Raw genomic sequence first — 26,449 nt, 5'->3', positions numbered from 1 at the left:
GGAACTCTTAGATCCATGGAGCTCTTCAGGCAGCAGGGATTCCACAAATCGTCTGAAAGGACTTGCTGATATGCAAATGCAGGTGTGTTCTCATCTCATGTTAACATTGCAAAGAACTTTACATAATCCATGCATTTCCTATCACATTTGCATGCAGTCCCACAGAGATGTGGCCAAATGCCCTGTGATCACAAGGTCACTGTAAACACATTTATATAAAACTAAAAACATTATTTTTATCCTGGGAAAGTTTGTGAAAAAAGACCACAAAATACCATTATATAAATAAATGGGAAACCAAATGTAGTAAGAACCCTGAGAATTCTGTGGCAGAATAATGCCGATCTTTGCAGTTTACGTGATATACTGGCATAATTACAGTAAACTCTTTCTGTTAACTGTTCTTCCATGGCAGTTAAATACCTCGTTCCAACCTGAGCAATGGAAGAATGGTTGGAATTCTAATTTCAGCTACATGCAAGGAAAACCAGAACAGGGTGTTCCATGGAAGAGGCTGAGCAACGGGAGTGGAGGCCACCTTACTCCCAGGCTTTGGGTGTTAAGTAAATGGTGCAAAAAATCATTCCCCTTCATCACCAAACAAGTGACAGGCAACTGAACCATCCTATCACCAACTACAGGGCAGTCCTGACCTACTGTCTACCTCATTGGAAACCCTCAGACTATCTTCTATCTTTAATTGGACTTTACCTTGCACTAAATTTTATTCCCTTTATCTTGTATCTGTACACTGTGGATGGCTTGAATATAAACATGTATAGTCCTTTCACTGATTGGATATCATACACCAAATAAGCTTTTCACTGTACCTCAGTGCACGTGACAATAAATTGAACAAAAAAAAAACATTTTAGTTAGCAGTGGTGGCCATATTCATTGTTCCTCCCACCTGTTCTTAAACAGATTTTCAAACTGCACCAGATAGGCAAAACAGCGGCATCAAGACCTGCTCAGATACTGAATATAAAACTGCAGGCTCACAAGATGATGTACAGGAACGTGGCAAGTACAACAGCCTGACTGCGGGAGAAGACGGCAGGGGAAGAGAAAAGACATTCTGGCCTTCCATCACAGTGAGGAGGGGACTGGAGGAGACTCACTGTGATGGATGTTTCTTTTTTTTGTGTTTTGTGTTGGTTGGGGTTGTGTAATTTGCTTATTTTATTGCTCTATTGTTGGACTGTGGGTGACGAAATCTCATCCAAAGACTTGTTTTTTGGATGACAAATAAAAGTAATTCTGAATTCTGAATTCAGGAAATGCAAACACTAACTGCAACACGATTATTTGAGTACAGAGTGAAAAAAGCCACTGACAAAGGAGCCACAAAACTTTATTTAAATGTTGTGATAATTACTGAACAGAGATGCTTTGATGGGTCATAAAGAAAAATACTGGCCCTGTAACTCTATCTCTATATTATATTAAAAATCACAATGCTTGAATTGAAGCCAAAGCAAAACTAAGGGTACAGAGGTGAATTCTTTACAGTGGAGTTGACAACAGTTACAGAGATGGTTTCTAACTGATTATTTTCAGATCTGAATCACATTCCCATTTTAAACATGAGTTGCAGTCATCCAAATACAAAAGAAAGTATTTATTCCATCTATAAAACAAATGGAAGAGAGTAACAAAGAGCAAAACAAAGTACAAAAAAATGCTGCATCATCTTTTATGTACATAAAACAAGCCTCACGGATTGTCAGCGTTTGCTCTTCTTTGACTTTTTGTGAGACCGATGAGGAGTTCTGGAGCGTGACCGCGATCGTCTTGATTTCTTTGGAGAACTTGAGCGAGAATGCTTTGACTTTTTAGGAGATTTTGATCTAGACCAAGATCTACCAAAAATAGATAGAAATAGAAAATATAAACGTACTCCTGAGATTTGAACCCAGTTAGAATCCAACATATTAATGCACCTAAAATGTAGACACAAGGAACTGCAGGTGCTGGTTTACAAAAAAAAGACACCAAGTGGTGGAGTGTCTCAGTGGGTCAGGCATCATCTCTGGCAAACATGGAAAAGGTCACGTTTTAGGTTGAGACACAAAATGTCATCTATCCATGTCCTCTGGAGATGCTGCCTGACCCGTTGAGTTACCCCAGCACTCAGTCTTTTTTTATATTAATACACCTGCCTAGCATTAGTTTGGTGGTTGTAAGCCTGGGGCTTGCCTGAATCGGGCATCACTCAAAAGAACTACAGCACAGACTGGACTTTGAAAAGAGCACCAAAGCACGGTGCCTCAGTGCCGGCTCAGGAGACTATTTCTGTACTCTTGCTAATCGAGGACGTGCTTCGGATGGCAATACTGTAGTGGACTGTATGCAAGGAAAATAATTTCACTGTGCATTCCTATACATGACAATAAAAGCACCATTGAACCATTAATGGAAAGTCATTAACTAGGTGCGAGACGCATTATGTGTATGAAGGAACAGCAGATGCTGGTTTAAATCAAAGATAGACACAAAATGCTGGAGAAACTCAGCAGGACAGGCAGCATCTCTGGAGAGAAGGAATGGGTGACGTTTCGGGTTGAGGCCCTTCTACAGACTGATGTCGGGAGTGGGTGGCACATAGATAAGGAAGTGTACAGATAAGGGAGTGGAAGGTGTGAAAACTGGAACATGTAGAATATATAATTGTTAGTTGGGAGAAGGTAATAACAAAGCAAACAGAGATAAAATGTAGTCGGAGAACTGGGGGAAGGGGATCGAGAGAATGCTGGAGTAACTCAGCAGGACAGGCAGCATCTCTGGGGAGAAGGAATGGGTGATGTTTCGGGTTGAGTCAAGTCAAGTCAGTTTTATTTGTATAGCACATTTAAAAACAACCCACGTTGACCAAAGTGCTGTACATCAGTTCAGGTACTAAGATCGAACAGACAATGGCACACAAACATAACAGCACATACATAAACAGTTCACAGCGCCCCCTCAGAGGGCCTCAAACGCTAGGGAGTAGAGCCTGGACTTAAAGGAGTCGATGAAGGGGGCAGTTCTAATGGGGAGAGGGATGCTGTTCCACAGTCTAGGAGTCTAGGGTTGAGACCAAGCAATTATCTATTCTACATTTTCCTTGATCTCCATACCCTTTGTCCTGTTTTCACTCCTTACACTGCCTTATCTATATACTTCCTTATCTATGTACAGCCCACTCCCCTGACATCAGTCTGAAGGGTCTCGACCAAATCGTCACCCATTCCTTCTCTCCAGAGATGCTGCCTGTCTCGCGGAGTTATTCCAGCATTTTGTGTCTATTGTGAAACACATTATGTCTCCTTCTTTGATAAATGTACCCACCTTTTTTTCCGTTTGCTACTGTGCCTCGGAGACTCCTTGTACGCTGGAGACGGTGACCTGGACAGCGTGTTTTCTTTAAGCAGTGATCTCTCAGACCAAGGTGACATGGATATTTCACATCGGATGCTTCTGGAAGGACTTGGTGAGCTCGTACACCTCCTTCTCCTGAAACACATTGTAAACATTGTTGTTTAATTGTCAGGTGTACCAAAATGGAACAATTAAATCCTTACTTACTAAATATATACAGATGCCAGTTTTTCCCCCCAAGGATTGCAAAATGTGTGTGACAATGTCAATCAGTAATTCTCTCTTCCGTGAACAAGTTAAATAGAAATTAAACAAAGCCACTTTCCTGGATACATTTGAAGTACAAAGTGGTGTTGGAGCCTGAAGTCCCACACCACCAGGTTCAGGCACAGCTACTTTGCTGGCCAGATGATTGGTATACAATTTCGGAATCCATCCAGACTCTATCCAAGCCAGGATTTTCTGACAGTTTAAAGCAGATCTGACCTCTGCCACTGAAATGTATGAGGCCAGCAAGGAGTAGCAGGAGATGGGGAATGTATCTTGCTGGAACGTTGTATGTTCAAAGCAGGTGTAAAAGGTGTTGAGCTCATCCATTAGAGATGTGCTATTGCCAGGGATCACCCCCAATTACGGCTTATAGCCCATGATGGTACTCCCGCCACTACTGAAATTTACCAAAGTGTCTTGCAATTACTTAGTCCATCCCTTCCTTCTTTCGATTAGTTTAGAGAGACAGCACGGAAACAGGCCCTTCAGCCCACCAAGTCTACGTCGACCAGTGATACATTAATACTATCCTACACACACTAGGGACAATTTGTCTTGATATCAAGCCAATTAACCAACAAACCTGTACGTCTTTGGAGTATGGGAGGAAACCAAAGATCTCGGAGAAACCCCACGCAAGTCATGGGGAGAACGTACAAACTCCACACAGACAAGCACCCGTAGTCAGGATCAAACCCGGGTCTCTGGCGCTGTAAGGCAGCAACTCTACAGCTGTGTCACCTCCTTTCGTCAGAACGTTTACATCATTAGTAGCTCCACAATCATCTGATGACTTGTAGACAACTTTACTTTTGTTTCAGATGCTATTAGAATTCCAGGGACACTTTCATCTTTATTCCTTCACACTTTTATTTTACTCACCTGGAAGGTGACAAGGAATTTCCTTTATCTCTGTGCTTCTCTTTTGGCCGTGATCGATCTTTATTGCGTTCCTTTTCCTTGATTTTTAGCTTGTTCTTGTCTTTTTCTTTGCCTTTTATTTTATCCTTCTCCTTGATCTTTTCTTCAGTTCTATCTTTCTCTTTTCTGTCTTTTTCCTTGTACGTTTCTCTTATTCTCTCTGTATCAAAAACTTCTTTCTCCAGGTCTTTATCTTGGTCTTTTTCCTTTCCCTAAACAGAAAACATGGCACTTTTGACCCCTCAATGCAAATACTTGACAGGGTGATCCAGCACCTTCAGCCCATCGAGCCCGATCTGACCATCATCTGATCTACATTAATCCCATTGTTTTAATTCTCCCCACATTCCCATCATTTCTCCCCAGATTCCACAACTCAGCGACACGCAAGGAACAATGCATAGTAACCAATTAAACAACCAGCAGGTATTTGGAATGTAGTTATTATTAATGTTTCCAGATATGATAAAATAGTACAGCACAGGAACAAGCCCTTTGGCTCACAATGTCTCTGCTAAAACATGATGCCAAGACCAACTCTTCTCTACATATAATCCATATCCCTCCACTCCCTGCATATCCATGTGCCTATCCAAAAGTCTCTTAAACACCCTTGAGAAATAACAAATAATATTAAGAAATAACATTTACTTGTTACATATGAAATCAAGGATTACTACATTGATAGTACATAGTGGCTATCTTTTTGTCATTTACAGTTTTTCAAACCTGTACAATATCAAAACTTATAAAATGCCAGTTGCCGACTGCATTCATACCCAGAAAACCAACCAGCTACAGCTTACAATCTTACCTTCTGCAATAATTTACTCCTATAATGCTCAACCTGTTGTTGAAAGGTCATTCCTGACTTCTTAGTCCTTTTACCAGATTCCAATTCGTCCTGAAATTTCATTACTTTCAGCTAGAAGATAAAAAGCTCTCAATTTAAACTATTTGAAAAAGTTAGAAATTAACAAACATAGCAACATCACAATAATATTGCCAAACTGAATATAGTGTTATAGAGAATAAGATTTCATCTCTTTACACCCCATCATCAATACAATAAAATTTATACTAACAAAATTTACATAGATGAGACAGGCTGAAGACAACATGGTGTGAAAACTATCAGTGATGATAAATCATGCAAATGGGCAGGCAGGCAGGCAGTCCTCTCTGCATGGGGAGACTGACTTGGGAATAATGCCACAATGTATAACATTTTCACAGGGAGAGAGTGTGAATTATTTATTTATATTTCAGACAATTGCATAAAACTATTTTTAAAACTTAAAAAAAAGAAAACTGGCTCTTCATGCAGTCTTTTCAGAAAGAAACCGTAAAGAGTGCAGTGAAGTTTTACGAGGATGTTGCCGAGTCTAGAGGAGGTGGGCTATGAGGAGAGGTCGGGCGGGCTAGGATTGTATTCCTTGGAGTGCAGGAGGCAAAGGGGTGATCTTATTGACATGCATAAAATCATGATGGGAATGAATAGGGTGAATGCACAGTATACTTTACCCAAGGTAGGGGAATCAAAAACTAGAGGACACATTTTTAAGGTGAGAGGGGCAAGATTTAAAAGGAGCCCGAGTGGCAACCTATTCATGCAAAGGGTGGTGGATATTTGGAACGAGCTGCCTGAGCAGGTTGTTGAGGCAGGTACGATAAATGCATTTAAAAATCACTTGAACAGGTACATGGAGGGGAAAGGATTAGAGGGATATGGGCCAAAGACAGGCAAATGAGACTAGCTTAGATGGGACATCTTGATCAGCATGGATGAGGTAGGTTGAAGGACCTGTATCCGTGCTATATGACTGACATCTTCCACTGCCAACAGTCAAGAAGCTGAACACAGTGCCTCCCTCTAAATCCACCATGCTTGACGTACAAGCACTGCTCCCCACAGATAATGAGACTAAATTCTGGCAGGCAGGCTGTGGCACAGATGGCAGTTCAAAGAATCTTACTGGCGTCGTGCTGGTTTATTAAAAGGGATCTTTGAAAGTGCATCACCCGTGACTGTAACAGTTCTGTGCCCAGCAGGTCTGTGCATAACACACCTGCACCTTGAGCTGGTTATGTAGAAACATCATAAGCAGCAATATAATGCCCCCCAAATTTGCTCCAATATTGGCCTCTATGCTCATAACCTTCAGTCCTGCTCCTATTCTTTTTTTTAAAAACAATGGTACAGTGATATATCATTTTTAAACTGGTTCTCCAAACCAACAGTAATTTAATATGACATTTAATTGACTAGCTGCAAAAATATGAAGGGTTAAACTACACCCAAGATCTAAAACGAGCACGCTTCAGCGGAAGTACTGACCCAAAACTTTGCCTGTGCTTTCTGTCCACAGATGCTGCCTGAGTTACTCCAGTACTTTGTGTTTTATTCGCAGTTCAGCACTTGGCCACACACGTACAGGTGCGAGGGTGGGGGAAGTGATTGGGAGATACGAGGGATAAATGAAAAGGGCTGGTGGTGCCAGTGGTGAGGAACGAGAGGTGGCTGTGGTAGCATGTCAGGGTCAGAACATGGTCGAAGAGTTTATGTTTAGTTTATTGTCAGGTGTACCGAGATAGGGAAGAGCAAGAGAGCAGCAGGAATCACAGAAGGGGAGCAGTGAGAGCGTGTCTCACATTGCTCCCAGAGATGAGGCACACTTACTTCAATTTCCCGCAGTCTGGCACGTTTCTCTTCAGACATGTCCAACATTTTTTGACACTTGGAATCAAAGGGCTCTTCCTTCAGTACTTCCTCGTCTCCCATCACGCAACCATCCACATCTTCCTCTTCCTCCTCCTCCTCCTCCTCCTCCTCCTCTTCTCTTATTTCCTCCCTACAAAACAGAAACAGATAACTGAAGTTTACAATAGTCCTATAAATCCATTGTTTTTAGGTAAACCATTGGTTTGCAGGAAGATTTATTTTCCAGCAATATATTTAACAGAAATATATATTTATTTTGCCACTGACTGCTGCCTTTTTAGATCTATCTATTTATCTATCTCTCATCTTGTTTGTTCCCCACTTCCTGTGCGTTTGTGCCGTATCTTTGTTCCGTTAGTTTGTTTCTTTGTGCGGGTTTCATCCAGAAACAAATGGTACACAACTGTACACGATAGTGTGATAATTTTAGGCCCACCCTACTCACCATTCCCCATGGTCTGAATAAATCCACTTTCGTCACTTTTTAACATTTTACCGAATAAACTTTAATAAACGCGCTCCCCCCACCCCCCCGGGAGGACCGGCGCCCATCCCGGCTTGCCCCACCCCTGACCTTCTTCCTGCCCCACGCCTAACCCTCTGCCGCATCACGGTGGCAGAGGGTCCAACAAGATGGCCGTCGCCGGGGTTCCCCGTCGCTCGCCTTCCATCGTAGCGCGCTGGACACACGGAGCCGAGGTCAGTGGCTTTTCCCTGTCCCCCCTCGCTCGCCCAAGACCCCAGGGGATACTCCCTGCCCGGCAACGGATCCACGGGGTGGCGGGCCCGCAGGATCGTCAGTTGCAGGAGAGTTGCCCGGCCCGCAGGAGAAACGGGGTGTGTTTAATTGCCTCCTTAATGCAGGTATAAGGGAGCTCTCAGCACCTAGTCTTTCCTCCAGTCTTTCCATCACCTTTGGAAACTTTTACTGCTGTTTATCAACATGAGGACCAAAGTTGTGCCAATGATAGTCAAAGAAGCCGTTATGAGATTGAGAAACAAGAATAAAACGATTAGAGACATCAGCCAAACCTTAGCCTTACCAAAATCAACTGTTTGGAAGATCATTAAGAAGAAAGAGTGCACTGGTGAGCCTACTAATCATAAAAGGACTGGCAGGCCAAGGAAGACTTCCACAGCTGATGACAGAATTCTTTCTATAATAAAGAAAAATCCCCAAACACCTGTCTGACAGAACAGAAACACTCTTCAGGAGTCAGGTGTGGATTTGTCAATGACCACTATCCACAGAAGACATCATGAACAGAAATACAGAGGCTACACTGCAAGATGCAAACCACTGGTTAGCCGCAAAAATAGGATGGCCAGGTTACAGTTTGCCAAGAAGTACTTAAAAGAGAAACCACAGTTCTGGAAAAAGATCTTATGGACAGATGAGACGAAAATTAACTTATATCAGAGTGATGGCAAGAGCAAAGTATGGAGGAGAGAAAAAAACTGCCCAAGATCCAAAGCATACCACCTCATCTGTGAAACACGGTGATGGGGGTGTTATGGCCTGGGCATGTATGGCTGCTGAAGGAACTGACTCACTTATCTTCATTGATGATACAATTGCTGATGGTAGTAGCATAATGAATTCTGAAGTGTATAGACACATCCTATCTGCTCAAGTTCAAACAAATGCCTCAAAACTCATTGGCCGTCGGTTCATTCTACAGCAAGATAATGATCCCAAACATACTGCTAAAGCAACAAAGGAGTTTTTCAAAGCAAAACAATGGTCAGTTTTTGAGTGGCCAAGTCAATCACCCGATCTGAACCCAATTGAGCATGCCTTTTATATGCCGAAGAGAAAACTGAAGGGGACTAGCCCCCAAAACCCACAAATGCCAAAGATGGCTACAATACAGGCCTGGCAGAGCATCACTAGAGAAGACACCCAGCAACTGGTGATGTCCATGAATCACAGACTTCAAGCAGTCATTGCATGCAAAGGATATGCAACAAAATACTAAACATCACTACTTTCATTTACATGACATTGTGTCCCAAACATTATGGTGCCCTGAAATGGGGGGAATTATGTATAAACACAGTTGTAATTTCTGTACATTTTCTGTACATTTCTGTAATTTTTATTCATTTTGGTGAAACCAAAATGTATAAAAATGGCCTTTATTAATTTTTGACAATATGCACTTTAACCACATGTGATTTTTTCTATTATAAATCTCAAATTGTGGAGTACAGAGGCAAATAAATAAATGATGGGTCTTTGTCCCAAACATTACTTCACTGTAAGGGCACTGTACTTTATTTTGTTGCAGAGATTGCAAAGGTATATCACAACTAATGCACTGGCAAAATAAATATCAGGATTGAATAACATCTTGAATTCTCAAAATCTTTGGCGATTGCAGGTCTGCAATAGGAGCTGCAAAAGCTGGTAATGCTAGCCAAACAAAATAGTTCAAGTTCTAACCTGCAGGAACCTCCTTTTTGGCTCGAGTGATGTGAACTGGTCACTTTGCTATGTGGACTATTTCTCCAAATCCTGCGAACAGGCCACAATTAAAATTCTTTATCAGTTTTCCAGTTCCTACAATTCTCAGTTCTGATGCAAACCATAAATGCAGCATTTCTAGCTACAAAATATATTCCACTAGACCATAAATGTGACCTTAAAAGTGAATAGTTAAACATCATATATATAAAACTATAAGCTGTAACTATGTAGCTTAGCAGATTGACGAAAATATACAAGATAGCTTATAAATTACAGGCCCGCAGAATACTGGAAATATTTGTAGAGTTCTTGGTTGACTTAGTTTTATTCATTCAATACAGAATCAGCAGGTACTGTGTGCAGTTAAATTAGAAAATGATTTATAGAGCAAAGTTACAAAGGCAAGTGACAAAGAATATCAAATTTTGCAATTAAGAACCTGCACTTTATTTGAAATGGTTAAGGATCCAAAATATTTTTCAAAACAACTTACTTAATCTCATCCTTTTCCTCTGATTCTGTATGGTCAAGAAGGTCCCACTTTGATGTGGTAATTGCTACAAAATAAAATTTGATTTTTAGATTTCATATGCAAACTAGAATTGGCGAGTGAAAGCATAACACCATTTCTATACATTACCACAATCTGTGCATTTTAATTCTTTCATTTTTCAACAACCATTTAAGCTACAAAAATATCATACCAATTATTTCATAGTTATATATCAAAGCCTAAGACTCATTAACTGGCTATAAACCACGGATCTCTCAATAAAGATTCCAATTCCATAAACTGCACTTCTTTAATTTCAGCATTTCAAGCTGAAGATGAATTGTTTTAGCAACCTAACGCATTTTAATCATTTAAGCCTATACTTGATTCAAAGCTGCAATATCCCACAATATTTAGATATGAAGTATCTTTGAGCAATCAGCCAAGTGCAAACATACTTTAGATGAAAGGATGAGTGGGAATCTTATAGAAACATATAAAATTCTTAAGGGATTGGACAGGCTAGATGCAGGAATAATGTTCCTGATGTTGGGGGAATCCAGAACCATGGGTCACAGTTTAAGAATAAGGAGTAGGCCATTTAGGACTAAGATGAGGAAAAACTTTTTCACCCAGAGAGTTGTGAATCTGTGGAATTCTCTGCCACAAAAGGCAGTGGAGGCAAATTCACTGGGTGTTTTCAAGAGCGAGTTAGATATAGCACTTAGGGCTAACTGAATCAAGGGATACGGGGAGAAACCCGATTTTGGATGATCAGCCATATATTTTTAATTTATTTATTTTCCGGTCAATACAATACAACAAATTGACCATACAGATGTGAAAGTTAAATAGTGCGAAATCATTGTATCAAAAATAAAACATTATAATCACACATGATATTTTCTGACCAAAAAAAAGGTGTAGGCAGAAGCCAAAGCTTATTGTGCCTACCCTTAATTCTTAACAAAATATAATTTAAAAAAAAATACAACATCATAAGTCAGAAGCAGATAAACAAAACATAGAAACACAAATATAGCCAAGAACCATCATTTCTATCATGTCAGTCATTTCTCAGTGCTGATCGCATATTTTGTATCTTTCAAATATAATAATTTTGGACATTTTATTGAATTTACACATATTACTACTCTTTTAATTCATTGTTGCAACTATTCCATAAATTGACCCTTTAACAGTCACATATCTATTTTTTACATTTGTTCTTGCCCTCAATTTTTCAAATATATAATTACCCGAGCTGGCCGAATGGTCTACTCCTGCACATATTTTCTATGTTTCTATAAAACTTTGCAAATAGAAAATCACAAAATATCCAGGATATTTAAAACATAGCATGTCACATCAAGATTCGAGAGCTTTACTCTAACACTTGAATCCCAGCCAGGTTCAATAAAAATAGTAATTAAAAGTAACAGAATTCACACTGGTTTGTGGTGGAGTAGAATGATAAAATCAACATCAAGAGCGATAAATTAAAAATTCATACCATGAGCTTCCAACTCCGATTCATCCACAGTTTCCCATTTTGAAGGAGCAATTTTTAAGAATGGTTCTTCCTTTTTATGCACTAGATTGTCTTCCACTGTGAAATTAAATTAATTATTTTTAAAACTATCACCAAAAGATCAAATTGATTGGAGTATCTGGGTTTTGGGTGGAATTGAGGAAAGGATTTCCATGATGTGAAATAAATCCAATATTCATTTCCATACCTTGTACCCTAAGTGGCATTGACATGTCAATCTATTATCAGATTTTTTTCTAATTTTAGTTTTAAGAACCCTGATATGGAAATATTGAAGACTACTTATCCCGTGACAGTCAGTTATTTTTTTAAAATTTCATTAACTATAATGCGCTTTGGATTGTTAAGAAATCCAGAAAGTCACTGCCCAAATGCATGGTATTTATTTTGGGAGAAATGTTAGGCTGTTTGTGTTAATCCCTTACCAGCAGTTATGCTGGAAAATGCTGACTACTTCCACCATGCGGTACAACTCAATCGCCAATTCTACTGTACAATGAATCGAGAGAGCACAAATGTTCTCAGTATAGAGGGTGAATGCTCTTTGTACCTGTCCTCTCACCTGAATACCAATTATGTTTAGCGTAACTAGAGAGACCCCACTCACTTAGCCATGTCAAAATCAATTCCACGCAACCAGCATACTTATCAATCTTTATTTTACCACGTCTTAACATTTTTAATTAGTGTGTAGGAAAGAACTGCAGATGATGGTTTACTCTGAAGGTAGACACAAAATGCTGTCAGCAGGTCAGGCAGCATGTCTGGAGAGTAGGAATGAGTGACGTTTCAGGTCGAGACCTTTCTTCAGACTGATGTCAGGGGAGTGGGCGGTACAGAGATAGAATGTAGTCAGACTGGTGAAACTGGTGGGAGTACTGGGAAGGAGAAGGGGATGGAGTGAGAGGGAAGCATATTTGAAGTTAGAGAAGTTAATGTTCATATTGCTGGGGTGTAACCTACCCAAGCAAAATATGAGATGCTGTACCTCCAATTTGCGCTGAGCCTCACTCTGACAATGGAGGAGACCCAGGACAGAAAGGTCAGTGGGGGAATGGGAGTGGGAGTTAAAGTGCTGAGCAACCAGGAGATCAGGTAGGTTTAGGCAGACTGAGCGGAGGTGTTCAGTGAAACGATCGCTGAGTCTGTTCTTGGTCTCGCCGATATACAGGAGTCCACACCTGGAACAGCGGATACAGTAGATGAGGATGGAGGAGGTGCAAGTGAACTTCTGCCTCACCTGAAAAGACTGTTGGGGTCCTTGGACGGGGTCAAGGGACAGATGTTGCATCTCCTGGGGAGGGGGTGGTTTGGGTGGGAAGAGACCAGGGAGTTTCGGAGGGAACGGTCTCTGTGGAAAGCAGAAAGGGGAGGAGATGGGAAGATGTGGTCAGTAGTGGGATCCCGTTGGAGGTGGCGAAAGTGTTGGAGGATTATATGCTGTATGTGACGGCTGATGGGGTGAGAGGACAGGGGGGACTCTGTCCTTGTTACGAATGAGGGGAGGGGGAGCAAGAGCGGAGCTACGGGATATCGAGGAGACCCTAGTGAGAGCCTCATCTATAATGGAAATGGGGAACCCCTGTTCCCTAAAGAATGAACACATCTCCGATTACCTAATTCTGGGCGCAGATGAGGCGTAGAAGAGTCTTTACAGGAAGCAGGGTGGGAAGAAGTGTAGTCTAGATAGCTATGGGAGTCAGTGAGTTTGTAATAGATGTCAGTCGATAGTCTGTCTCCTGTGATGGAGACGGTGAGAGGAACGGTAGGAAGATGTCGGAGATGGTCTAAGTGAATTTGAGTGCAGGATGTAAATTAGTCGTGAAGTTGAGGAAGTCAGTGAGTTCTGCACAGGTGCAAGAAGGAGCATCGATATAGTCGTCAATGTAGCGGAGGTAGAGTTCGAGGGTAGGGCCAATGTACGCCTGGATTGTTCCTTGTACGCTACAAAGAGGCAGGCATAGCTGGGGCCCATGGGAGTGCCGATGGCAATGCCTTGGATTTGGAGGAAGTGGGAGGAATTGAAGGAGAAGTTGTTAAGGGTAAGGACCAGCTCTGCTAGGTGGAGGAAAGTGTTAGTAGACGGAAATTGGCTGGTTCTGCAGTTGAGGAAGAAATGGAGGGCTTTAAGACCTTCGTGGTGGGGGGATGGAGGTGTAGTGTGACTGGACATTAATATTAAAGATGAGGGAATGGGGACCTGGAAATCGGAAGTCATTGAAGAGACGAGGAGAGTGTGAGGTTCGAAGGGCCGAATGGCCTACTCCTGCACCTATTGTCTATTGACATAGGTAGGGAGAGATTGGACCAGGGGGGATAGGATGGAGTCGAGGTATGTGGAAATTAATTCAGAGGGACACGAACAAGCAGAAACAATGGGTCTGCCAGGGCAGTTCTATTTGTGAAATTGAGCGAAGATAAAATCGGGCTATGCAGGGCTGGGGAACGAGAAGGTTGGAGGCTTTAGAGGGCAGATAGCCAGAAGTAATGAAATCAGAAATGGTGTGTGATATTAAGGTCTGGTGCTCGTCTGTGGGATCATGATCCAAGGATAAGTAGGAGGAGGTGTCCGAGAGTTGTTGCCTGGCCTCGGCTTGGTCGAGGTCAGCCTGCCAGACTACCACAGCACCTCCCTTGTCGGCGGGTTTTGATTCCAAGTCGGGGTTGCTGCAGAGTGAGCGGAGGGCTGCTCGTTCGGGGGGGAGAGGTTGGAGTAGGTAAAGGGAGTGGAAAAGTTGAGTCGGTTGATGTCCCGCAGTTGGAAATAAAAAGGTCTAAAGAAGGTAGAGGGCCATCCGGGGGAATCCAAAAGGAGGGGGACCGGTGGAGAAGGGGTCATCCCTGGGTGGTGAGGACTCCTTCTCATAGAAAAAGGCATGGAGGCAGAGGCATCAGAAGAAGAGCTCTACGTCTTGGCAGACCCAGAACTCGTGGAGATGAGGGCAGAGGGGAACAAAGGTGAGGCCTCTGCTGAGGACAGGCAGCATCTCTGAAGAGAAAGAGAATAGGTGACGTTTTGGGTGAGAACCCTTCTTCAGACTTTACCCTACTTTTAATTAATGTTAGGATTTGAACTACCTTTAGCATATTTAATATTTTACATTTCTAAAAATGATCGAACTTGATTTGCATGTATTTAAATATCTTTTATCAGAGATAAGTAAAATGGCTTAAAGACTTTGGCAAAATGGCAGGGCGAGTGAGATATTCCACCTGAAGCCCAGTAACCATTCCTGGCACACTCTAGTTTATAAGATAACCCTCTACATCTAGATCAGGTTAGTACAGCAGGTGGGTACAGCAGCAGAGAGTTTGGGAAGTGTGCTGGATTTAGCATGATCCAACTGTTCTTTCCTGAAACTATTTCATAACAGAGATCAGCAAACACCATGAATGCATTAAAACTGTGTAGTGAACGCTGCTAAATATGATGCCAATTGCAAATGAATTGTTTTAAAATGTACAGTGAAAATGAATTCAAATCAATAGTTAACATTCACATAACAACCTTGAAGTTTTAGCAATATTACATTTTTCAAAAAAATGATTACTTTAATTGGCACAGGTGCCACAGATGATCCAACATTTGCATATGCGGCAAGATTTGGATTTAATGCACGACAGATCATTGTAATTCATGTTTCAACACAATATAATAAACAAGCCAATCCAAATTAAAACCAAATGCTAACCACAGTAAGTCAGATGTGCTTGTATGGTCAATGTGCTTACTTGGCATGCCATCGAGGTCATCATCAACCGATTTCAAAGGAATCCCGTCAATGTCATCTAGAAGTACTCCATCTAGTGGAATTCCATCAATTGGCAACCCATCAACATCGTCCAATGGAGAAATGTGGCCATCCAAAATTGGTGCACCATCCACATCATCAAGCACCTTAATGAAAACACATTACAGCAACACAAGGAATAAATGATAAATCATTGACTGGAATACTGATAAATATTCCAGGTTTTACTTGCATGAAGACATAGGAGTCATTTTAGAAGGACAAGAGAGATTGTGGAATTATGAACACTGATTTGGTTAAATGTACGTTCGATAAAATTTTGTGAAAAAAACCATTGTGATTCAAGGCATAAGGTGCTTTTCTTTGGATTGATATTTTATATCCAAACCTAATTCATGAGCATTCTAAAATCCATGCCTTCATGAAAGACACACGCATTTATTTACTCAGTTTCAATTTTATATTTTAACTTTATTTTAGTGGATCCAATCAGGAGCTTTGATGACAAAGAATAAATCCCCAGCTTGGTTTTGTGCATGAGCACTCAATGGGTTCATGTTGTTTGGTAATGCTGGAGACAATAGACAGTAGGTGCAGGAGTAGGCCATTCTGCCCCTCGAGCCAGCACCGCCATTCAATGTGATCATGGCTGATCATCCACAATCAGTACCCCATTCCTGCCCTCTCCCCATACCCCTTGACTCCACTGTCATTAAAAGCTCAATCTAACTCTCTCTTGAAAGCATCCAGAGAATTGGTCTCCACTGCCTTCTGAGGCAGAGAATTCCAGATTTACAACTCTGAGTGAAAATGCTTTTTCTCATCTCCATTCTAAATGGCCTACCCCTTATTCTTAAACTGTGGCCCCTGGTTCTGGACTCCCCCAACATTGGGGACATGTTTCCTGCCTCTAGCGTGTCCAATCCCTTAGTTTCAATAATATCCCCTCTCATCCTTCTAAATTCCAGTGTATACAAGCCCAGTCGCTCCAGTCTTTCAACATACGTTTTAGGGTACTGGGGCAGGGGTTGGGGAGGCAAGGATGCTGAGAGAGGGCTGAGGAGGGATGCAGGTATATAGGGACAGGAATTAGTAAATGGCAGAATACTGATATATTCATGTAAAGAGTAAATGGGAATTGGAGAGGAAGGAAAAATTGCATTTATATAGTGTGTTTCCCATCTTTGAAAATGTCCCAGAGTATTTCAGAAGCAATGAGTATTTCTCAAGTATAGTCACCATTATACAGTTGGAAAAATGTGTTCTCATCTGCACTTAGCAAGACCTAACAAACACCAGCAAGTAACCAGATAACTTATTTTAATAATATTGACAGGGATAAATATTGGCCAGGACTTTAGAAATCATTCCTTTCAAAGAAGTAGCATGGAAACCTGTAATATTCACTTGCGACAGTAAACAGGGCTTGCGTTTAACATCAAGATAGGGCAGAGAAGCTGGGGGAATAAGTAGTGTGATAATAATTATGTATAGGATGCTTGGTCGTGGAATCATTCATTTGTTCCGACAGACCTATAATTATAGTATTGAAGTACTACAAACGAGGTTCAGATTCAGATTAGTTTATTTTCATACACATCAAGGTGCAATGAAATTCCTAGTTCACATGAACGTCATGGAGTAAACAATTAACCCACCAATAAATGAAATGACCATTACAAAGCAGCGGACTAGTGCAAAGACTGCAATGAAAACTGTAGTACAAAAAAATACTAAAACGTAGGAACAGAATAACCAAATAAGATAAGAGTTAAGAGTACGTGACAGCATCACGGGGAAGGGAGTGTGAAAGAGGTAAATGGTTGAAGACAGACACAAAAAGCTGGAGTAACTCAACGGGACAGGCAGCATCTCTGGAGAGAAGGAATGGGTGATGTTTTGGGTCGAGACCCTTCTTCAGGAGTCTGATAGCCACAAGGAAGAGATTATTCTTATATTCGTATGACCAGGCTTTCAAATTCCTGTATTTTCTCCCAGAAGTAGAAGAGAGAAAAGGGAATTACCAAGGTGCATCACGCTAAATGCAGTCTTCCTGATGCAATGCACTATGAATGGAAAGAAGCGATGAGCTTGCAATAGACTGGGCTCTGTTCTCCAATTTCTGCAGGCTCGGGTATCATGAGCAGAGCCTTAGCAAACATCGCTAAGAGCAACAATTTCATATGTGGCAATTCACGGTGTGACAGAAGCCACCAGACACAAGGCTCCGACTAAAAAGTAAACTAAAAAAAATTATAAAGCCAAATGGGGCCCAGGTGGAAATCGGAGAAAATATCATGTTCATTAGTGATAGGAACAGATTTAGACCAAGTCAAGTCTACTTTATTCAACCATTTATTTAACCATTCAACTCATCAAGACTACTCTGCCATTCAATCATGGCTGATCTAACTTTCCCCCATCAACCCCCTTCTCCCCAATACCCTGACACATATACTAATCAAGAATCTATCTATCTCTGCCTTAAAAATAGCCATTGACTTGGCCTCCACGGCCTTCTGTGGCAATGAATTCCAGATTCACCGCCCTTAAACTTAACTTGGGAAACACCCATCAATTTTTGGAATATCAAGCTGGAGAAAAAGCAAGAAGATAGGTATATGCAGAATACAAACAACTGTCAACAGGAGTAAGATTATATTGAAAAGTTAAGCTTCAATGACCCATTGTCATTTTCTTATTTCTGATGTTATTTTCTGAACTAAATATCTTGGTTTAAAAAAAAAAAACCAATATTTCTATTAATGAACAAAATGTTTCGAATGTTTCCCATCGCTGAAGGCAAATAATAACTGTGCAAGTAAGCTATCAGATAAAGGCTCAAGTTCATAGTTACACGGATAATAGAACCAGTTATTTCAAGAATCAATATGAAATTAAAGCTGACCTTCAGCAATGGCTTGTGTCGCTACAGGGAAATCAGACGTGCCTAATGTACAACAATCACTAATTATTGATGTTCTAACTCAGTAACGACAATGTGATCTCCAGTGAGGTGCAAATAACTTGAAAACCCCCCTAAAGATGCTCATTCCTCATTTAACAGCATTATAAAAAGTAAGGAATATCAGCTCATACCAGTGGCCTTTCCAATCCATCCTCATCCAATTTCATTAGTCCAAGGAATATATTCTGTAGCCTAATGAGAAAAGGCTCTGGATAGACAGCCCAGTCTTCCCATGCTCGAAAACATGTCATTATCTTTTGCTAAAGAGAAACAAAATTAAAGTTTAAAAGATCAATATTTTTGTCTTATTCTTATAAATGAGTACTGCCAAGGTAGGCGTGTCAAATATTAGTATACGAATACCAGCTGTGGAGAAACGAGTTATTTACAAAGCATCACTGCTCCAACCAGTGTGCAGTTATTGCCAGACGAGTAAAATGACACAAAGGACAAATCAGATACAAATTAAAAAATAACTTCTCTTATGAATGGATAGACTATTTACAAATATTTCTATAACTATACTGTAAATTTACTTTGAACCAATTAAAATCCCTCATAATGAGAAATAGAAATATTTTAAACTGCAGTCAGACTGGACAGATTATACAGTACTGCTGCACCTATCAAAGCTGGATATGAATCTAAACAAGATATTAAAACCAACTGGAATTAGTGACAGGAAGCAGAAAACTAGCAAAAAAGGGCCAAGGACTTTTTTCCTTCATAGATGTTTTATAAGGATACTGTGACAAATAAATTTGAGCATATGGGAAATCGAACTGCAGATGCTGGAAATCTGGAAAAAAATGCAGTGTGCTGGAAATAGTCAGATCATGTAGCAAGTGTGGAGAGAGAACAAAGTTAACTCTTCAGGTCAATGGCACTTCATCAGCACTGGTAGTTCCACCATTCTGTTTTTTTTCTAATCACTCTGAGCCCATTTTCTAATTGTTCAGAAAGACAATGCACTTTGACACAACTTTGCAAGCAACAATTGGACAGGTACATGGATGGGACAGGTTTAGAGGGATGTGGGCCAAATGCGGGCAGTGAGACTAGTGTAGATGGAACATATTGGTCGGCGTGGGAAAGTTGGGCCGAAAGGCCCATTTCCACGATGTATGACTCTATGACAGATACCTTAAATAGTGAACATAAATAGGGAATTTAGGAGATTAAAAAAAACTGATATTGGCACAACAGCTTCAGTTCAGTTAAAGGAAATTGTCATCACAAATGCGTTGGATTATCGCAATCCCCCCCCACCCCCGACTCCCATAAGACACGTTAGCCAAAAACATAATTTCAACCCAAGCTTTAGCATTTTTTTCAACAAGTTTGCTCTGTACTTTCATTCAATTTTAAATTTTCCAAAACCATACCTTGAACTGTTCTGCTTGAAGCCTCGCTTGTATCACTTTGTGGGCTTCGTGTAAATCTGTAAATATCTGAGGCAGCTTGGTTTCAAAACTAATGAAAGAACAAAACCCCAAGTTACATGAGCAATGGCTTCTCAAAAATAATTTAATATCTTACAAGATGAAACTCACTATTTCCTATAATAAGATGCATTGGCAACTTTTGCACAGGAATTATACAGGATGTCGGACACCAAGTACAGTCTTGCTATCTGCAATGGAAATTGAAATATCATAGTGTTAGGTTTTTTTTTTAAATTCAAAAGCTGTCATTTATTATCAGCCATTGCCAAGTAAAATACAAAAATAAATGTCATTGTCTAAATTACTAAACATATTAACAAAAACAGATTTGTCAAAAACAATTTTAACTGCACCACTTTACCACACAAGGTTGACAATATTTTGTTACACAATTGGTGACATACCGCCTGCTCTAAATGACTGCTAAGTTCTAACATACGTTATCAGTATATGGATAATCAAATTTTTAATGTTTACCTTTTTCTGCAGTGGAGTTTGTAAAATAGACAGAGATTCTGCAATACAATCCACTATTTCCTCTGCAGCCTCTGCATTATTCAAACAGAAGACCATCGCATCACCAATGTCATTGCGATGAGGTGCCAAACCTCTCAAGACATTCTCCAATTTATCTCTTTGCCTGCAAGTTTTAGAGTGTGTTAGCTACACGTTATAAATTTACCCAAATATGCTTAATCTTGACCTCAATTTTCAATACAAACAATGATCATAACATGAAATAAATCCCTAGTTTACTCTCATGGAACCTAAAGCAAACATGTTATATTAAGTCTGAAGAAGGGTTCCGATGCAAAACGCCACCTAATCATTTTCTCCAGAGAGCATGTCTGACCCGCTGAGTTACTCCAGCATTATGGCCCGTCTCTGTTTATTCGCTTAAAGACTATAAACTGGAACAATTATGTAAAAATATATATTAATAGCAAGATATTCATAAAGTAATTAAGACAAGAACCTCGACTGATAAATTGGACTTTACCTCAATAATCTAAGAAATGACTGAAAATTGCAGAGTAAGATTCAGATTGCAACTGGTATTCTTATGAATACATACAAAAATATAAATCCACATTTTGTTGTAGTAAACAATGTTGCTGGAATGCGGTGTATCATTACACGTGGTGTCAGAGGTTATGGGGAGAAGGCAGAAGAATGTGGTTAGGAGGGAGAGATAGATCACCCATGATTGAATGGCGGAGTAGACTAGATGGACCAAATGGCCTAATTCTGCTCCTATCACTTATGATCTTATGGTTATTGTGCAAAATGGCCAGTAACGTGATGAGAACATTTTATGTCATTAACTGCCAAGCTGCTTATTAATTGTCAACTGCTTTCTCCCTTATTTAAAAGAAAAACATGTTGATAATTTTGCCAAATCTGCCATGTTGTAATCACTGCAAAATGATTAGTATGTGCCAGATTTGTCATTTCACACGGTCATAGGATAGGAATAGAATTAGGCCATTCGGCTCATCAAGTCCACTCCGCCATTCAATCATAGCTGATCTATCTCTCCCTCTTAACCCCATTCACCTGCCTTCTCCCCATAACTTCTAACACCTGTACTAATCAAGAATCTATCTATCTCTGCCTTAAAAATATCCACTGACTTGGCCTCCACAGCCTTCTGTGGCAAAGAATTCCACAGATTCACCACCCTCTGACTAAAGAAAATTTTCCTCATCTCCTGCCTAAAAGAAGGTCCTTTAATTCTGAGGCTATGACCTCTAGTCCTAGGCTCTCCCACTAGTGGAAACATCCTCTCCACATCCACTCTATCCAACCCTTTTACCATTCTGTATGTTTCAGAGGTCCCCCCTCATTCTTCTAAACTCCAGCAAGTACAGGCCCAGTGGTGACAAATGCTCATGATGGGTTAACCTACTCAATCCTGGGATCATTCTTGTAAACCTCCTCCGGACCCTCTCCAGAGCCAGCACATCCTTCCTCAGATATGGTGCCCAAAACTGTTCACAATATTCCAAATGTGGCCTTACCAGCACCTTGAAGAGCCTCAACATAACATCCCTGTTTTTGTATACAAGCCCTCTTGAAATAAATGCTGGCATTGATTTTGCTTTCTTTACAACTGATTCGACTGGCAGATAATATTTTGGGGAATCCTGCACCAGCACTCCCAAGTTCCTTTGCACCTCAGATTTCTGGATTCTCACCCCATTTAGAAAATAGGCCTTTATTCCTACTACCAAAATGTATGACTCCACACTTTTCTACACTATATTCCATCTGTCACTTCTCTGCCCACTCTCCCAACTTGTCCAAGTCCTGCAGAGTCCCTGCTTTCTCTACACACTTGCCCCTCCACCTATTTTCGTATCACCTGCAAACTTTGCCACAAAGCCTTCAATCCCCTCGTCCAAAATTATTAATATACATCATGAACAGCAACGGACCCAGCACTGACCCTTGCAGAACTCCATTAGTCACTGGCACCCAACTGGAAAAAGCACCCTTTATTGCCATTCTTTGTCTTCTGCCATCCAGCTAACCTGCTACACTTAATGCAACATGGAAATCCTATAGTTGCCATCCTCAATTAAACACTCTTTTTGCAGGCTGTGGTCTTTCAGTTTAATTACGGGAAATCAACCGATGAGAAGTTCATCCGCACCAATCTAGCACTGATGGGACTGATCGTCACAAAGACAATATCCCATCTTCAGACTGTGTACATTTACTTAATAGATTAAGAACGATATGGCAGTCCACAGCCAAGTTTCCATCAGTGTTGTGGCTATGTCACTGTAGAACTGTTCTGCACCACAATCTATAGGACCATGGCTCTGTACGCCGATGAGCCAAAACATTGACCTGAAGAGCCAAAACATTATGACCTCCTGCCTAATATGCTGTTGGTCCTCCGTGTGCAGCCCCATATGCAACAGGGTGCGATGCACTGTGCATTGTGACACATTCCTCCCATGACCACCATTAAATTTTTCTGTGACTTGTGCCACAATAGACCTTCTGTCGTTTCGGACCAGATGGGATAGCTTTTGTTGCCCTCGCATATAGATGAGCCTTGGGCGCCCAACACCCTGTCGCCAGTTTGTGGTTTGTCGCTCCATGGACCCCTGTCGGTAGCTACTCACCATTGCTGACCGGGAGCATCCCACAAGCCTTGCCGTTTCAGAGATGCTCTGACCCAGTCGTCTGGCCGTAACAATTTGGCCCTTGTCAAAGTCGCTCAGGTCTTTACTCCTGCCCATTTCTCCTGCATCTAACACATCGACTTCAAGAACTGACTGTTCACTTGCTGCCTAATATATCCCACCCCTTGACAGGTGTCATTGTAACAAGATAATCAATGTTATTCACTTCACCTGTCAGTGGTCATAATGTTTTGGCTCATCGGTGTATTTAGGATCATTGGCTTAATTGTAATGGTACAATGAGAGAGATAAGTCAATGATTCAGACTCGTTCAATAAGTGCTCAAGGGCATGCCAATAGCAGCACCCAGATAAACTTAAATGAGAGGTCCCAAGCAACTTTGCAACACAAGTCATCTTTAAAGCCAATTACATAGGTCATGTCATTTATTTCAGTCACGATTAGCACTGCAAAATGAACTTCATTTTGCTGCAGTTAGTTTTTAAAATATGAAAAGTAATTTTCCTATATTTTTCTGCAAAAAAGGCATTAATAATCACAAATTAGATCACAAATCATATCAATTGGGCTATTTCTGGCACAGAGCATGTCCACTATACATATGCCACATTGGAAAATCAAATGTCTGGTGTTCATTAATAAAAGGTAATGGGAACATTGCCAACGTCTCCTTGAAATGTTGTTATTATTTCAAAAAAGGGCATTTTGAAGCAGTGCTCTCCCCCGTTTAACTAATGACCTGTCACATCTAGTTGCTGTCTGTCAGATAAACACCATGAACAGGACCAGGTGTACCACAGAACCAAGTGCAACCCGACGGAACTGCCAAATAGCGGAAATCAACAAAAACGCACCATTCCAACCTGCATTCATGAACAGTAACTGCTTCAGACAAGTTGAATTTTGAATTAGTGAAGATAGTTAACTAATTGGTAAGACACCTTTAACAATTCCCTACAGTCAGTTACGTTAAAATTTCTTCAGTCAATTGGAAATCCAATTATCAACTTACTCATCTTTCAGTTGCCCTTTCTTCACTGGCTCCTCGGGTTCCACAGGCACTTCTCCTTCTCCGTCCTCAGGCATGCCTTGCAAATAAGGATTCATGGGTGGAGGATGCCACACTGAACCACACTTGAATATCCGGAAATCCTCCATCCGCCATTTTGTTGGGGAATCACCCTAAATACCAAAATAGCATAAGCACCTCACACGTGAAAACTAATTAAGCTTATTGCTTACAAAATATTGATATAAAATTATTAAAATACGTTATTTTTTACCTGAAGAATAGAAAACAGCTTCCACCGATAATAAATGTGTGCTGGGTCCTTGTTCTCAAAAAGGAATCTGATGAAATTGTTGAAAGGAAAGAGTCAGAAATGTCATCACATTAATAGAAAAGGAAATTAAAAAAAATATTATTCATATTTACCTAAACTGGGAGCTATTAATTTCTCTATTCATAATTATAGCTTCAAAGGCTGGACCTTCACGAACTACAAATTCGATCATTCGATGAATTAGGCACAAAAGATTCCTGATAGAATAAAAGAAAATTAAACACTGTTCAAAAATAGTCAGTTAAATATAATCCTCAAAACAAGCAAATGACGAGGTACTTTTAAAAGTGGAGTCCTTTTGACATTTCAATCAACAGAAATAAGACAAGGTTCGATGTTGATGCTGTTCCCTTTCTCAGTGTAATCCACAATCTTAAAACAATTGGGGCTATGTTCCAAAATATATAAATCAGATCAACAGTTCAACAGAAAACTTCAACAACTACAACCAACTATATTTTTACCGCATTGCTTACTACTATCAGCTACTACAGGCAATATTCTTGCAAATGCATTGAGAAGTTTAATTTTTTTTAAATATGTTGCACTAATTTTGTATATATTGGTGTGAAAGACTATTTCTGGGGAATGGAATCAATTTCTATTTTGGGCACTCAGGATAAGCACCGGGGCAAGTATAGGAAAGTTGGAGTAAAGGTTCCTCTTCTCTGTTCTGCTCAAACACAGGACTCAGCCAAAGATTCAACAGCAATATCTATTGTAGGATTTTTATTGCCAGTTGAAATTCCAGTTCATTACTTTTGTTCCAAACCCACTGGGAAACATGTTACGATTGTCCAAACCTCACCACCTTGCACCAGCAGGCAAACGTGACTGATCTGGATTTAAATCCTTATCCCTAAAGATGATGGAACTTTTCACTATACTACTCAACCTTCCCCTCTGATAACTTTAAACTCATTGTTTCTCCTAACAAACATGTTTGAAGTTTTTTTGGGCAAATTTTCTTGGTCATTTGCTTATTTTCATTTTATTTATATCAAGAACCAAAAAACTGAGAAATCATTGTGTAGAAAATCAGGAGCAATGTCAAATATTAACACCATTCAGAGCTCAATGTAACCTTTTAAAGCCACAATATACAGCTGTGATTTATTTGGCAGTAACTTTGGTGTTCTGGTGCATATGCAAAGTGCAAAATATTGATACATTCGCAGAATGGAAACTTCAATTTAGCCAATTGTTTCTGATAACTATTGCTTAATGTTCTAATAAACACCACTCAATGATTACTTGCTATTATAGAGATAAGGTTATTGAAGAAACACGTGGACAATGGATGGATTAATCCATTGTTAATCTAAAATTAACTAGTTGAATGCATTTTATTCCTGCTGTACATATTCAGGACAAAACATTTTGCTCACATACTGGATGTTCAGTGTTTTACCATCATATATTGCAGCTTTAAAACAAAATTGCTCTTATATTCACAACCTTTTAGAATGTTATAACAAAATATAACAATATCTGAAAATAACAGATTAATGTTATAAGTTGGTTTCATAAATCCAATGTAGTTGCTACATAAGTACAGGTGTAATTTATAGTGTAAGTATTACCTGAAAGTATCAAGTGTCCATAAATTCATGTGGCCGAGTTGATTACTAACAGTAAAAGCTACCCAACAGTGAGGAGCTAACAGGCTCAAACCGTGCTTGTACATCCTTGTTATCCCGCGAAGCCTTGGTTGTTCGCACGGAACAGTGAAAACCAGCACCAGGCTCCACTCATTTCAGCGTTCTGAGGCACCAGCAAGCCACCACTTCAATCCCCTGTTCCTCGGGTCCATTCATTGCGCTGTGACTACGGCACACTCTATCCAGAAATCTATTCCCTGAGTTTTGATTTAAAGCTATTACGTACCAAGAGTCCCCATTCCTCTGAGCAAGATAACACAGCACAAACTCAACCAATTACGTAGCAACAACAAAGCAGAAGTCTCCTCTGCAACAACATTTTAGCTTCTAAAAC

At 40.3% G+C, this 26,449-nt stretch overlaps 1 protein-coding gene across 2 annotated transcripts in view; it reads right to left on the bottom strand.

Moving 5' to 3' along the window:
• Nucleotides 1-1,350: 1,350 nt before the first annotated feature.
• The window catches only part of LOC144600707 (U2 snRNP-associated SURP motif-containing protein-like), a 46,224-nt gene continuing 21,125 nt past the window's right edge, over nt 1,351-26,449 (bottom strand). The window contains exons 11-26 of one of the 2 annotated variants that reach the window (XM_078412616.1): nt 24,547-24,651; nt 24,395-24,461; nt 24,124-24,293; nt 20,431-20,593; nt 20,062-20,141; nt 19,894-19,981; nt 18,640-18,768; nt 15,521-15,686; nt 11,750-11,845; nt 10,237-10,300; nt 9,720-9,791; nt 7,232-7,403; nt 5,366-5,476; nt 4,513-4,763; nt 3,331-3,495; nt 1,351-1,862 (exon numbers count right to left, since the gene is read on the bottom strand). In XM_078412616.1, coding sequence (XP_078268742.1) covers nt 1,727-1,862; nt 3,331-3,495; nt 4,513-4,763; nt 5,366-5,476; nt 7,232-7,403; nt 9,720-9,791; nt 10,237-10,300; nt 11,750-11,845; nt 15,521-15,686; nt 18,640-18,768; nt 19,894-19,981; nt 20,062-20,141; nt 20,431-20,593; nt 24,124-24,293; nt 24,395-24,461; nt 24,547-24,651 — 2,035 coding nt within the window. In that variant the 3' untranslated portion in view covers nt 1,351-1,726. The remainder of the gene's footprint in view (nt 1,863-3,330; nt 3,496-4,512; nt 4,764-5,365; nt 5,477-7,231; nt 7,404-9,719; nt 9,792-10,236; nt 10,301-11,749; nt 11,846-15,520; nt 15,687-18,639; nt 18,769-19,893; nt 19,982-20,061; nt 20,142-20,430; nt 20,594-24,123; nt 24,294-24,394; nt 24,462-24,546; nt 24,652-26,449) is intronic. The other variant, XM_078412617.1, reaches the window with a different exon arrangement.

Source organism: Rhinoraja longicauda, chromosome 15 (assembly GCF_053455715.1).
Source record: "Rhinoraja longicauda isolate Sanriku21f chromosome 15, sRhiLon1.1, whole genome shotgun sequence".
Taxonomy (NCBI): Eukaryota; Metazoa; Chordata; class Chondrichthyes; order Rajiformes; family Arhynchobatidae; genus Rhinoraja; species Rhinoraja longicauda.
This window is presented reverse-complemented; position numbering and strand designations above follow the sequence as displayed.